We start from the raw sequence: 14,381 nt of genomic DNA, 5'->3' as shown, positions 1-14,381 counted from the left end.
ATATGATATCTATGGTGTATGGGTGGGCGCCTGGTGTCATGGCTGGTTCGGGACAGGCATAATGAGATGAATTGGTGTATTACAGTGGGAATTGGGAGGAGAATTGGATACTGTAGGACAACAAGGTTGGAAGGCCGAAGTGGGAAGGACGGAAAAGGACGGAATGGAGGATCCTGCATGTACAGCAGTCGAGAGATATCCAAAAAGGGCTTAAGGAAGTCTAGAATGAAAAGCTCTGTATGTACCAAAGACATAATCAAAGCACGAAGCTCTCCGAGCTTGAATCAAAATATTCTCAAAACACACACACAAACCTCGATTTGTGACAAGCATCTCTTACATCTTTAAAGATGTTTCAATTCATGCGATGCGATGCGACCCGCAGGCACAGCACAGCAGATAACCACAGACAATACTGCCGTTGCTCCCGCTGTCGATCTTCTCTATCTTCTGTGCGACTGAGTTTAACAGAACCCCGTCATGACGAACCCAACGTCTTCATGCAATGCAATGCAAACCAAACCACATTCTTTCTGGTCCTACATACCCACAGACAACCTATAATTACACCTTCTATGTACAGCACATCTCCAGGTACCCCGCATCCCACCCACCAGACCTTGCGGGGTACTAGCACGCACACACCCAACCCCAACACTGCGCGTCCGAGGCCCAAACATGTGAAGAAACTCAAAATTGCACACTACTTGGATTCCGATACCCTTCTGCGTTCTGCTGCAGAAAAACCAACCTCTAGCACGAAACCCCGGAATTCGGCGCAAAGAGAAAAAAAAAAACCTTCACCGAACGTGTGAAACACATCGGGCGGATGATCTACGTTAGTGCTGGAGGCCTGGACGGACGGGAGGATTCCCTTTTTTCTTTTCGTCTCCGAGGTTCTGAGCTGGGGTTGTTACACGAGATAAGGGCCGATTGGGAAACAGCTCGTTAGTTAGTAAGGAAGAGGCACACGAGCAGTTGCCTGATTGAATCGCTGGCTGCCAGAGCTGAGAGAGGGATGGGTGTGACGAAGTTGTTGGGAGTTTCTGTTAGTGGAACGAACCCCTTTTTTGTTAGGGGAGCTGATTCGTGTACCTGGCGGATGGGAGGGTATGGTTAGGAGGAGGCTAAAATATTACGTGGGAGCGGAGGGAGAGAATTTTTGGTGGGGGACACGGAGAGATAGTGTGAACTTTCTTGGAGGTAGGAGGACGAGTGAGTGTTTGAAGTGGAGGGCAAAGTTTTGGAAGGTGTAGAAGTCTGGATTTTCGTGGGTTGTTTTTGAAAGTTGTAGCTGGTCTTCAAGTTGAAGACGCACATTCTCCTGAATTTCTGTCGTCTTTCGGGCTTTACTAACAGCTTCACTCATTGTTCTTTGTCTTTTCAATTCTTGTACTCCTTGATGTTTCGGATCTCTGTACGAGTCGTAATGCTGGCTCTCCGCTCCTTACTTCACTTCATTGCGGCACGGCTGACTTCGCACTTGAACCGGTATCGCAGATGCTCTGCCGACATATTTTCACTCCTCTATCACTTCTCCATCTTTATCTTACCTTCTCGATCTCCCACCTCTCGTTCTGAATATATCTTCATCCCGTTCTGCGTCTTTACTGTCCTCTCAACTACGATTTCAAACCCCCTGGGCAGCTGCAGGCTTCCCAATTGTCACATTCAGTGATTTCATACCCCGATTCCACTCGAGCTTGAGAAGGAGAAGACCAAAACATACTGCATTTTCAATAAGTTCGCCAATTCATGGCTCTTGCAACCTTGCTCGATTCAATCTCTTCTGCAGCACTTGCATCTCACTGGAATATGCGATGTAGCAAATCGTGATAGGTAAGTGTTTCTTACTTTGGGCCATCATAGTCGAGGTAGATCTAAATAGCAGGAGATGCAGCTGGTCACTTTGGTGGCAAAACTCACAAGCAACGTCCATGGGATGTCAGCTCATGATTAAGAAGCGGAAGATCTTGAATAGCCAAGGGCGAGAAGATTGAAAGAAATGTGACTACACTTGAAGAAGAACAAAGCTTTCCAGCATCAACTTAGAGAAACATCGGTTCCGCCTTGGATTGTCAGACATGAAAGCCTCAAAGTCCAGCAAATCTTAGGACTTCCGCAACAGATAAATTAGACCGGACTGCAAGAAATGCATCAAAACCAATATAATATTACAATCGAATCCGCTCTCAACTTAGATATTTACACCATGAAATTCTCTAAAGTGACGGATCACATATTTCATTCGATTGGCGAAAAGTGAATAATTGCAGAAGCACACGACAATTTTCATTTTAACACGAATTTGATTCAGGGCTTTCACTGACGAGTCCAAAAAGGTTTGGTAAACATCGTTCCATAAAGTCGCTAACTAGCAACTTAACGTCGAAAGTCCAAGAGCTCCTGGATCTTTCTCTAAGGAATTTCTAGAAAGTGAAATCCATCTGGCAAGCATATATGCCACAAGAAACAATATAAAATTGCAATGGAAAGAAGTTACCGTCCATTATCACGAGATTACTTAAGTGCCAGGTGTCGGCTTGTCACGGAAGGTTCCCGACGTTCGTTCATTCATTCATTCATTCATTCATTATGATCGCTGTTTTGTGGCTTAGTTTTGCGCTGGTAATGCAGAGTCTGCCAATTACCAGCTTAATCTTTAATCTAACATGCAAGCTCCCTCCAAACCCACGTCTCGAATCTCCTCCCATTTCCCCATGAAAAACCTGACCTGCGCAGCATACATGAAGACCAGGCGATGTTGCAGATTCGGCTGTCAGTGCGTATTAGTATGCCGGCTGTTTTGATAACTCGGATCATGTAATCAATGTCCTCTCGTTGCTGAATGTCATCGTGGCTGGAGCTGAATGCCGACTTGCGGACCTATGGACCTCCGTTCATGGCATACGAGACTACCAACACTCTCAGACATTTCTGCAGCCTCAATACTTTCTTCATAGACTTGTATGTCCTTATCGAACTAACTCAAGTGGCTCATTGATCGAATTTATCGTTTCGAGGATGCGTGTTTTCGATGTGGCAGCTCGAATGGCTGTAGCTGGACTGACATCAGCACTAAGGGCGCACGAGGGCACTGGTAGAACATTTCTCCCGTGTATGCTCGCCGATCTGACTAGCGTCGACCATCTCTCATATTGCGGGCAAGCAACAGGATCTCGAATGCATGGACGCTGTTTATGTGTTTTGAGACCTCGCCCGCTCGAAGGGTTGGCGACCCATAAAAACATCTCAAACGTAGAGTTCGATGCTTTCATCGTGCAAGTATCACGCTTTTGGAAGTCCATGGCCGATCGGGACTTTAGACCAAACCCTGGAGCTCTTGAACTCGTAAAGAGTAGAGGACATCTTGGCAGTGTGCATGGCAGGTTGTGAATTGCAGACGTTTCAAGAGGTTCGGTTCTTTACTCCGGCTTGATAGGCTAGCTTTGCGAAGTTGAGACAGATTTTCGACATGTATCCTCATTGCTGCTCGACTCTTCTTGATGTTGGCGGTGTCGCAGAATGCACATTTCCAGGTGTCAAGCCGTTGGATGATCTTGACGACGGCGTGGTTGATTGAAGCAGCAATAGCTTTGGACTTGGAAACATTTTCATGTAGTGAGCAAGTGATTCCAGTGTCATCTGACCTCAATCAACCATGAGCGGTTTTGTCCGCCAAGAGGTAGGTTCTCGAGCAACAACTGAGTTAATTTTGACAGACAGTGGCTAGTGGTATCAGATGGTACATCTCTACAACTGATAGTTAGCAGTGATTCTCGATTTCGAATTTGGCCCACTTACTCTTTGCATGCAATGCCTGTCAGACCATGAGGATAGCTGGCGTAATAACACTCCTCGCAGAACCGACGCCAATCTGCACGTCAAGGATCATCGTCAGAACATGCCAGCTGTGCTTGAGAGTCTGGTTGAATGTCTATATTGCGAAATGTTATTGACAGAGCAGCAATTGTAATTCCACGGCGTTGGGGATTGAAAGTCGGCCAAGATGAAGACTGGAAGCGAAATGCTCGCTCAAGAAGCGGAAGCTCTTGCCTCTCTAGGATACATAAAGGAGTGAGTTCCGAGTAAGGAAGCATGAGAAGCCGCACAAAGTGTGCCACAGATTTGAGTAGCAAGAGCGATGAAAATTCTTTATTGATATGAGCCGGCGGTATGCAGGGCTCCTTCCAGACTGCGTGTGATGTTGTTCCTGGGTACAAGCGGTCATGGTATTATGTCGATTGCGGACGGGATGTTGCCTTGAGTCGTTGAGAACTCAACAGCCATATTCAGTCGTAGTCCATTCTCACTGGGAATTGAAGGTAGAGAAAGAAGGACAATTGTATGGAAGCTTGCTGGACTAGGTGATGAATCTGCAGGCATGAGTATGAGATGGCAATTCATTTCTCCCAGACGCCATGGCGTTCTTGAGACTTGTGAAGCTGGTATGTAATGTCAGGCTACCGAACTTTGAGCAAACGTCCAGGAAAATTGAATACCAAGCGATTAGAACTGGAACTAAAGTTAGTTAAATCCGCTTACACAAGGAGCAGATCTGAATACATACAGAAATAAGTCCTGAATTGAGGAGCATGAGAAACCTGCACACTTCGAGTGGCAGCAGAATGTTGCGTTCGTGGACATTGCGCGATTCGGAAGCGACGCAAGATTGAAAAGGTGAATGTTCAGGCAAAGGACGGAAGATTCAAGGCCACTGACACATCATCGTGCAAACTGGTCGCATTGTGAGCTTTAGGGATCCGGAAGGGAATGGAAATCGCAGCTCTGAATGCGGAGGTGTTGGAAGTGCGAAGGAGGAAGTAATCGTCATGCAATTTGACCGCATTGTAGTTGTTCGAAGGTTGGAGAGAAAATGCCAACACGATAAACATCTTCACGCATCGATGTCCACATTGGCGATCAAGAGTGCTCGTTGATCTGTTGGAGATTGTCGATTTTTCTCAAATATGTGAATTTCGAGATTTGTGAAAGTGAAAGTAAAAGCAGGTCCAGCACAACCGCCGGACCGAGTGACAGTCGTAACCCGTTGCAAAATGCCACGGGATCAAATCATGGGATAGTGCCCAACTGTCGGGGTCCACGTTGGCGATCGAGGGGGCGTCTTGTCGATCTATGGGATATTGTCGATAGAAGGAGTCGGTGATGAGAGAGAGAAAGAGGGTTTGGTGGTCGCGTCGCGTAGAGTTGAAATTGAAAAAAAAAGAGTATTCGCGTGCAGAAAAGTAGTAAAAAAGGTCCAGCACAACCGCCGGAACGGGGTAGCTAGTCCAAGAGCACCGGCTCGCCCCAGGGGTCCACATTTGCGATCGAGAGGGCCTCTTGTCGATCTTTGGGAGAAGGTCGATTTGTGTGAAGTGTAAACATGAGTTGGCCTGACGGTGTTCCCATAACTTCACATCCACATTGGCAATCGAGATAGGTACTCTTCGATCTATGGGAGATTGTCGATGATCAGGCTCCGGCGGTCGGACATCCTTCTCGGCTTACGCCTTTGATCAAGAGCAGAATTGCAGTGATCGACTTTGGGGGGTTTGTTTACGAGAGCTTACGCTCTCGCTCGTACCATCTCATTCGAGCTTTCTGGTACTAGGGTCCACACTGGCGATCGCGAGGGAGCGTGTCGATCTGTGGGAAGTTGTCGATTTTTTTGGATTTTTTTGTTGTGTGTAGAAAGAGGAGAGGAAGAGGAACGCATGGTGGTATATAATTTTTTAGCGCGTTGCAATTTTAGCGCCATAAAAGTGAAAGCGAATATCAAACTTTTGGCGAAGAACTTCGAAGGTGATCTGACTTATGCTACTCGCACAATACAACTGATGATTGTTAACGAAAAGCAGCTACTATCGAATATCAACGCATACCAAAGACAATAGGCCACTGCAGTTTTTCGGGACAGGACGGCTTAGAAGCTAGGAAGCATCGCAGACACAAAATGAAATGTGATATGAGAACATTAAATGCTACTACAGTAGTCTTCTACTATTTATAGAGTCTGGTCTTGTAGACTGGAGTTAACTTGATCATTCTCAAAGTAGATGCGAACACTTCAGATTTGCAGCCATAACCTTTAATGACAGGCAGAATCTCGGGGCTTGAGAAGGTTGCCCAGATGACTTTGATAAATCGGCCTCCAAAGCACTTCATATTTCGGCAATGTCCAAGGAGTTGACAGGTTGAGAATATAATTTGAGAGACTCAAGATGATTGTCGTCGTTTGTTCACGGCCCCACATGAGCACCCTGCTAGTGAGACACAGTCTTAAACCATGTTCTAACTGTCCTATGCTTAAAAAATCAATCATTGTTACTTCGTGGATCGAAAGTAGAGGAGAAAAAATACACTGCTCGAGCTACCCAGAAAGTCCTGCAGGATTTAAATGAAATTTCTACTTGCTAGTCCTTATTCGTGCCGCATGATGAAATACAATATTGTCAAGTTCGCTTATCGCACACTTGGATCTCGCTAAGCAATAGGCTGTAAAGGCAGTTGAAGAAGCGAGAAGGGCCAAAAAAAGGTTTGAAATCCACATCTAGATTGAAGTATCACCAAAGAAAGCAACTGGCATTTCCCTGAAGATAAAGCTGAGAGGGGCAAAAAGGTGTACACATTACACATGTACTGTAGTTCTATACTCCAGGTCTTACGTAATCATCAGTATAGTTACTTCATAATTAAGGATTTGATACTCACGGGTGTCGAACCCACGACTTTCGCATTTCTTCATATTAAGCAGTTGCCCGCAGAATATAAGAACGACACGCTAACCACTCTATGCACAAAATTAGCCTATGATTTAAATTCATGGGCAGTAACGATTTAACTTACGCGTCACTGGAGTTTGGCATGTTTGAATGAAAATTTTGCTTATTTAACTTTATACGACCTTTAACAAATTTCGGCCGAATCAGGACTAGTGTAGCCTGCGTCATAAGGCTACGATTTTTACACTTTGAATCACGGAAATGTCACAAGCATCATAAGGTCTTTTACGACAACATGGCCGACCCCGTCGATGAGGAGGATGATTACATGAATATGGTCATCGCAGAACCGTCCAAGCCCAAAGAAAAAGAAACCTACACCCAACGTCGCCTGCGCAAAGAGCGCGAATCTGAAGCTCGAGGTAGAGTCAAATCAAAAGCAGAGCAGGAAGCAGATGAAGCTGCAGCTCGTGAAGCTGCACTCTCAAAATCACTACTCGAAGATGCCTCTGCTACTAAGAGCAAGGGTCTTGCGATGATGGCAAAGATGGGCTTCAAGCCTGGCGTCGCATTGGGAAGTAAGGACAATATCGATGCCCGGACTGAACCTATTCACGTCACAATGAAAGAGGACCGAGGTGGAATTGGCTTGGATTCGGAGAAGAAGAGAAAGTTCCGGGAGGAAGTCGAGAAGGAGGGCAAGCGGGTTAAGGCCGAAGAAGGAGAATACAGGGATCGAGTAAGGCAAGAAAGAGAAGATACCAGACTCGAGGGCATGGTTGGTGCAGTTATGAGAGTTGCAGAACGCATGACGGGAGAAAGAGAGGAAGACGCAGAGGATGAAAAGAAAATATCCACCAAACCTCTCAAGCAGATTAATGTCTTGTGGCGAGGACTGATCCGAAAAAGGGAAGAGAAAGAACGGGACAGGAGGATGCGTTACGATCTTCATCAAAGTCTCTCACGACTACCTACATACGACGATCCCGATGAAGATGCGGATGACAAGAGAGCTTTGGGCAAGGATAGGATCCAGCATACTCTTGTGGAAGACCTTGAAGAAGAAGACCCCGAACTGGACGAGTTCAATGCATTGGAACCAGCAGAACGACTTCACAAGCTTGTCTTGTATCTGAGAGAGGTATTCAATTACTGCTTTTATTGTAAATTTACGTACCCGGACAAGGACATGGAAGGTTGTCCTGGTTTAACAGAAGAAGATCACGATTAAAAGGTTATCGGTGCTTAGGAATGATACCCAATTTGAATTTGAGGAGATCAGGTTACTATTGTACACTTGATTTATACATCGCTCTCGCTCTCCCACGGCTTACACTCTGGCACCCCCATCTGCTTAGCAGCTCTTCGACACGCTTCGGGAGCCGCTTCGAGTTCAACACCCGTGACTGGTTTATGCTCATACCCGTATCTGAGTAGTTGGGACAATAGCAGCAAGGTTTCTTCCAACTTGACGTCTCCTTCGAGACCTTCAAAGTCGATGCCTTGTTCACTCAAGACTTCGACCCTGTGCTCCCTGAGAGATGCAAGGGCTTGTGTAACAACGTGAATTCTTCGTTGAGTGACCTCTGCTTTCACGTTTAGTCTTCGACTTGCTGAAAGTCCAGCTTCGTTCATCAAGCCTTGACGAGCGATTTGGAGAACGACTGCTCGAGCTGTGACCTCTGTTGGAAAGTTGCCAAAGAAAAATTGTAACGCTCTTAAAGCCACAGCGGTCCCAACTTGATCCTTGTGCAAACAGAAGCACAATATCATTGTTTGATAAAGGTCATTTGGAATGGGACCCTTTTGTGATTTCAAGTGGTACACCATTTCTTTAAACATGGTCCTAGGCTGGACTAATTTGTAGGGATTCTTACTCCGAACGCTTACAGGATCGGAGTCACGAGCCATCATTTCCCATAAGATCTGGTATGTATCGAAATTGGGCCGCACAATGCTGCCGGCTGATTTCGTAGGATCCGTCAAGGAACGATATGTGTTCAGAGCCCACAACGGCGACTGCGCCTTCATGTCAGTCATAAGCAACTGATTCATGAAACCAACATTTGGCTTAATCCGAGCCTCTGTCAGAGCTTCGAACAGGCTGGGTATAAGGGAGTACTTTTGTCGTTGCCTATACTGCTCGAGCAGTATTTCGAATGTTTCAATAGTTGCATATGAAACCAGGTTGACGGGTCTGGAATCTGGTTTGTCTTCGGAAATGACTGGACGAATTGGGCGTTGAAGTCTTTCTGTACTTAATTTCTGGTCGCGCAAAGCAACCACGTTCTGTCTTTCTCTGATCATCTGCCAAGCAAGAGCATCCGCCTTCTCGCGATACTTCATATTCCCTTTGCGGTACCAAGCACCAATCAATCCATTCGTGGAAATAGAGCTAGGGCGAATTCCATGATCCTGCATAAGATGGAAAACTTTTTCGGCAGACTCAATTTCTCCGTCGCCAATAAGCTTTTTCATCCAGCTGGCGAAGAATACACGGTTATTGAGACGTGCTGGAAGTCTGTCCACGACCTTAAAGTCCTGCCAGTCAAGTTCCGACGGTAGTATCTTGAGGGAGCTTAGAATAGCGGACCTTCCCACACCGTTCGTATAGCGACTGATAGAATCTCGATCCGCTCTTCTAGCATCACCAGTGAGCATCATGTCTTTGAATACCGATAATGCCTGCTCTCGATGATTGGCTTCCATGAACATTGAGATAAGTGAGTCGTAATCTTCCATGGTAATTTTCGCTCCAATATTGAACCTCAAACGAATGTACAAAGCCCATGCGCGTTGCATAGAAGACTTGTCGTCCGACCTGAGAACGGCCCCAATTATAGGAAGCAATAAACGGAAATCGGTAGGATCTTTTGTGTGGTCAAGGATATTCTCCGCACAGCTGATAGCACGGTCAATCAAACCGTGGCGACAGAACATTCGGGTCCCAAGATCCCAATACTTTCCACGACTGCTTGACTCCGCCAAATTCCGGCCCATGAACTCCCACGTTTGAATGGCACTGGCTTGGTCGGCTACAATGAAGGTAGCTTCAATGTACAGCAGTCGTTGATCTAGACGCATGTGCACTCCAGCTTTCAACATGTCGTCTCCTAGAGTTTTAAGGTGGAGTAGTCGATCAAGGTTATGGACATCTTCCAGCCCAAGTATATCCCACAAGGCTGCCCAAAATCTCAGAGGAACTAGCTGTGGAGAGGATACCAGAGCACTGCGACACATGGCATATGATCTCCAAGTCTTCCGTGTTCTGATGGCATCGTCGGAAAGAGCAGATTCAAGCCGTGACCGCCTACGCAAAGGTCTCTTGAAAGATGACCCTTCTGCACCAGTATGGTAAACACACTTCTCAAGGCCCCGAAGATACGTATGGCTTCTCGTAGGAAATGAAGAGATAGGTAGAACGGGAAAGTTAGTTTCGTTAGAGCCTCTGTTGCCTCCTGGCACTCTGCTCTCCGGTTGATGGGGGATTGGGGGACTTTTGTCTGCACAGCCGTGTTAGCAAGAATAGTCACATAAGAAGGCGTTTTTCATGCCTTTCTTCACGGATCCAAGTAATCCTTCTCTTAACCGCACACGGTCTTCTTCAGATAGATTTTCTAGATCAAATGAATTGATCAAATCCATCTGAGCTTGAATATCCTGATTATGTGCTGCCATTGCTGTCAAGTCCTTTTCGATTTCGGCAGGATCCGGGAAACCCTTCAGAGGATCTTCTTCTTGTGTATTCGCTAGGGTGCCATGTAGTATATCCTGTAGATCCTGCTCGTCCAAATCGTACATAGTCTTCCCAGTCCTTTCCTCTAGCTGCCTCAGTTGTTCTTTCACAGACTCTGTGAACTCGGCGTCATCGTCGTCTTCTTCATCCTTAAGCTCCGTGCGGACACCATCTCGCGTCTGCTCGAAATATCTGACAGTGCCATGGGGCAAATCCCATGCTCCTTTTCGTCTCTTCGGTTTATCATCGCTGGCATATGTTCGTGTTACCCATGGTAATTGCTGTCGTCGAGGTGCCCGTAATTTGGACAGACATGATTTACACACAAAGCCTCGGAGTCTAGGTGACAGGAGATGTTGTGGAGGCGGCATAAGTGTTCATGAAAATGCTGTTTGTTGAACTCGGACACCCGAACTTTTTTTTTGGAGAGAACATTTTGGCGATGTCATCCCGCGCTCTGAACGCGTCTCCCAAAAGCATCCCCCAGAACCAAATGTCCGATCACGAAGACGACAACAGCCATGCAGGCTATCATGACACTGATCATCAGGTTGGATTGCTCATGCGAATCAATTGGCAGTAGCTAATATCAGATATAGTCCGCATATGTTTACATACCATCAAATGCTGTCGCAAATGAGCCTACGCGACCGTCCAAAAGGCGCAAAATAGGAAAGCAGAAAAGCTCAGATGAGCAGCCAGGAGACCCTACTACCTTAGAATTCGATGCTCTACTCAATGGGAAAGAAACCTCGGAATGGATACAGCGACGACATGAGCTTTACGTACGAGCTTGGTCTCACACAGAATCGCAGATTCAAGTAAGGATGAATCTAGACAATGTTTATCGATGTAGCTGATCAAGTGTGCAGTCTATCCTGGATGAAGCAAACGAGGACACTCTTCAAGATGTCACTAAATTTGTGCAAGAATCAAGCCAGGAAAGATTTGACCAGACAGAAACAATTCCTTCTGGCTTCATCATCACTGGCCCCAACATTGCGTCTCAAGGCCTACTCTTTGACCAGTTGTCTGCTCGTCTGAGAGCTGAAATACATGGACCGGCAGTTATCTTACGCTCAGGGGATGCTCCAAACTTGAAAGCCGTGTTGAAAAGAGTCATTCGAGACGCTACTAATCAAAAGAACAACTTAGAAGACGATGATGAAATCAGCTCGGGTCTTGGTGTAAGTCGGACACCACCTTTGAGAATATTTTTTAAAACAATAAATAGGGGCGAAAACTGCTTAACTACGACCTCGAAGTACTTCATACGTTTGTACGAGCTCAAGGAAGTCAAGCAGTTATTGTGGCATTTCAAGACAGTGAAGCATTTGATACAAGCTTGATTACAGATCTAATAGCTCTGTTCAGGTTAGTCTGATTGCATCAATTTCCATATCTGGAGCTGACATGCCTAGTTCCTGGAGTGATCGCATACCCTTCGTTCTTCTGTTCGGTATTGCCACCTCGCTGGATCTCTTCCAAGAAAGACTGCCAAGAATAGCAAGCAAGTCACTTCGTGGAACGCAATTCGACGTGGAGCAGACCAGTTCACTAGTAGAGAGGATGTTTAAGAAGATTCTTGCAGGCGGCAACGCTCCATTGCGTCTCAGCCCTTCGCTCGTAGCCAGCCTGGTCGAAAGACAACAAGAGCATGCCCAGAGCGTACAGTCTTTCACAGCTGCTCTCAAGGTTGGTCCGGTGAGGAATCATTATTGGAAGAATACTAACTTTGCAGTACTCCTATATGTGCCATTTCTTTGCAGATGCGCTGAGCATTCTGACTCCTGTCTTAGGTGCCTCACCGTCTCTCGATCATTTGCAGCCTGAGCATTACGAGGCTGTGCGTATGCTTCCATCTTTCAAATCTCATATCAAGAGTCTAGTGGAGACACAAGATCTTGATCGCGTTGTGGATTTGCTAGAGGACGACACCATCCTCCTTGATGAGCTTGAAGCATGTCTCTCGAACAAGCCAGTCTTACATCTCCTTCGAACTATGAGCGTAATATCAATATCATTACCCGATCCGGTCTCAAGCATTGATCTGTACATGGCAACCTTCGACGGAACTCTTAGAGACTCGGACTTTGTGGATCGGATTCTTGAGTCAACCAAGCGAATGGCTCCTGATGAACTGGTGTCATTCCTGCAGAGAATCTGTGGTGTTGTCCAGGATGGGAGCTCAGAGATGGACTTAGATGGTTGGGCCGATGAGGACGAAGAATTTCTCGCAGAAATCATTAGTTTCCAATCGCAAGCATCGGACTTGGCTAATGAAGCTTCGAAGACGGGAAAACCCATTCGCAGTAGCTATGCAATCAGAAGCCAGGGTTTACGAACGACAGTGATTGCACAGAGAGTTCAATTAAGCTACGAAGACTCGACACTTTCTCAGCAAGATAAGCAATATACAACTCTTGTCGACAAGTTAAATGATCGGTTGAAGAACTACTTTGATATTGGGAGTCCTCAGGAGATCTTCCTTCATGAAGTCTGGCTTTACGATTCCATGTTACCATATCGTGAGGTCTTCACCCCAAAGCCGCGCGCAACGATCGAGCGTGCGCTCTCTGCGCCATACGACTATTTGAAGTGCGAATGCTGTGAATCAGTAGAAGGCTTGTCGTCCACCCATCCTGCGACTGCGATCCTTTACCAGATGTATCTCGAGACCTGCTCTCTCATCAACGTCTTCGATTTATGGTCAGCATTTTTTGAAATGGTCAGTGGAGGCGACGAGCAAAAGATGGAGGAGAGAGATGCCCTCGTATTATTCTACAGCGCTTTAGCAGACTTGAAGTCGTTAGGTATGATCAAACCGAGCAAGAAGAAGGCAGATCACTTGGCAAAGACGACATGGAAAGGACTTTGATAGAATGTACAATACCAGAATCCATGGAGCATCGCAAAATATACACATGACAAACAACAAATACATCAGAGTTCCAAACCATCATTGTAAGCAAGCCACCCAAGTGCGTGTCTTATTCAAAATGCTTCCTTCCCCGAAAGTTCATGAAGTCCGATCAATACCGTCTCATCTTCCGCTTGAATATCTCATCCTCCTCATCTCCCCACCTCCTTTCTCTGACATCCTTCCCAATCTCTTCTTCACTCTTCATCTCTACCGGACTTTCACATCCTCTCAACCCGATGAACCTTCCAATCCGTCTCCGTTTCTCCTCCAGTGTAGCATCAGTCCTCCATTCTTGATGTACAGGACAAGGATAGTGTCTCGTGTACACACTTGGCGTCCGTTGGTGGTAGAAGTGCGCTAGGTCGCCTAGTTGCTCGGATGTTAAGAGCCAGAAGTTGAGGAGTGTTGTCGGGAAGGAGGGATGGACTTCTCCTGTTGTGAGTCTGACGAGGGGAGCGAGTGGTAGTGCCATTTGTTGTATTTTGGCGGCGAAGAGGGGGTTGTTGGCTCTTCTTGAAGGAGGCATCGTAGATTTGATTTGTTGAAGTCTTTGGTAAAATATGAGGTATCAGTTGTTTGGGATAATCGTTAAGAATGCGAGTTGGGTTGCTATGTACGAATATAACGTTGTACGTGTGGGTATATGTATGAGAAAATGGGCTTATGAGATGAGTACAGTCAATGAGAGTGTGTGAATATGTTGTTTCAACAGCTGCCAGCAGCCTGTGAGGAGAGACTTGAAGACGAGTAATGAAAGAAGAAGAACGGGCCGCAATGACTTTGACTTGACGATTCCAGACATTGAGAGAAAGAAGAGAAGAGAAGAGCTGGAACGAGAACAGACGGCCTTTTGTATGATGGTTGCAGGCTTTGAGGGAAATCATCCTTTATGCCCGAGGAGCATATGCCTTTGTTAAACTCGAAATGTGGGGTTATAGTGCACTATTTCGGGATGCTCGAGTTCTTTGTGATTGTGATAGAACTTTAAGTCTCACTT

At 46.1% G+C, this 14,381-nt stretch overlaps 6 protein-coding genes across 6 annotated transcripts; 4 read left to right on the top strand and 2 right to left on the bottom strand.

The window, feature by feature from the left end:
• Positions 1-314: 314 nt before the first annotated feature.
• Positions 315-1,010, top strand: LY89DRAFT_679304 (uncharacterized protein). The gene has a single exon (XM_018213843.1). It carries the CDS (start codon positions 351-353, stop codon positions 813-815), a length of 465 nt encoding a protein of 154 aa, XP_018078407.1. The 5' UTR covers positions 315-350; the 3' UTR covers positions 816-1,010.
• A 1,913-nt stretch (positions 1,011-2,923) lies between these two features.
• Positions 2,924-3,439, top strand: LY89DRAFT_10128 (uncharacterized protein). Its single transcript, XM_018205009.1, has one exon. The coding sequence runs from the start codon at positions 3,025-3,027 to the stop codon at positions 3,394-3,396; it is 372 nt and encodes a 123-aa protein (XP_018078406.1). The 5' UTR covers positions 2,924-3,024; the 3' UTR covers positions 3,397-3,439.
• A 3,553-nt stretch (positions 3,440-6,992) lies between these two features.
• On the top strand, positions 6,993-8,009 carry LY89DRAFT_679303 (uncharacterized protein). Its single transcript, XM_018213842.1, has one exon. It carries the CDS (start codon positions 7,021-7,023, stop codon positions 7,954-7,956), a length of 936 nt encoding a protein of 311 aa, XP_018078405.1. The 5' UTR covers positions 6,993-7,020; the 3' UTR covers positions 7,957-8,009.
• On the bottom strand, positions 7,980-10,850 carry LY89DRAFT_712987 (uncharacterized protein). The gene is made up of 2 exons (XM_018218016.1): positions 10,280-10,850; positions 7,980-10,228 (listed from the first exon to the last, which is right to left on the bottom strand). Exons 1-2 carry the CDS (start codon positions 10,830-10,832, stop codon positions 8,028-8,030), a joined length of 2,754 nt encoding a protein of 917 aa, XP_018078404.1. The 5' UTR covers positions 10,833-10,850; the 3' UTR covers positions 7,980-8,027.
• A 104-nt stretch (positions 10,851-10,954) lies between these two features.
• Positions 10,955-13,339, top strand: LY89DRAFT_572219 (uncharacterized protein; the record flags this gene model as incomplete). Its single annotated transcript, XM_018208632.1, has 6 exons — positions 10,955-11,011; positions 11,061-11,282; positions 11,334-11,648; positions 11,696-11,835; positions 11,883-12,156; positions 12,203-13,339. 6 exons carry the CDS (start codon positions 10,955-10,957, stop codon positions 13,337-13,339), a joined length of 2,145 nt encoding a protein of 714 aa, XP_018078403.1.
• Positions 13,340-13,493: 154 nt separating this feature from the next.
• On the bottom strand, positions 13,494-13,922 carry LY89DRAFT_776239 (uncharacterized protein; the record flags this gene model as incomplete). The annotated part of the gene is made up of 1 exon (XM_018222026.1): positions 13,494-13,922. The coding sequence occupies exon 1, from the start codon at positions 13,908-13,910 to the stop codon at positions 13,494-13,496; it is 417 nt and encodes a 138-aa protein (XP_018078402.1). The 5' UTR covers positions 13,911-13,922.
• Positions 13,923-14,381: the final 459 nt, after the last annotated feature.

The sequence above is a fragment of the Mollisia scopiformis genome (genome assembly GCF_001500285.1).
Source record: "Mollisia scopiformis unplaced genomic scaffold LY89scaffold_1, whole genome shotgun sequence".
Lineage (NCBI taxonomy): Eukaryota > Fungi > Ascomycota > Leotiomycetes > Helotiales > Mollisiaceae > Mollisia > Mollisia scopiformis.
This window is presented reverse-complemented; position numbering and strand designations above follow the sequence as displayed.

Coding starts and splice junctions, on each gene's coding strand:
- LY89DRAFT_712987 (XM_018218016.1), bottom strand. CDS start 10,832: ATGCCGCCTCCACAACATCTCCTGTCACCTAGACTCCGAGGCTTTGTG. Junction 10,229..10,279: donor ACTTGGATCCGTGAAGAAAG/GCATGAAAAACG, acceptor ACGGCTGTGCAG/ACAAAAGTCCCCCAATCCCC.
- LY89DRAFT_679303 (XM_018213842.1), top strand. CDS start 7,021: ATGGCCGACCCCGTCGATGAGGAGGATGATTACATGAATATGGTCATC.
- LY89DRAFT_679304 (XM_018213843.1), top strand. CDS start 351: ATGTTTCAATTCATGCGATGCGATGCGACCCGCAGGCACAGCACAGCA.
- LY89DRAFT_10128 (XM_018205009.1), top strand. CDS start 3,025: ATGCGTGTTTTCGATGTGGCAGCTCGAATGGCTGTAGCTGGACTGACA.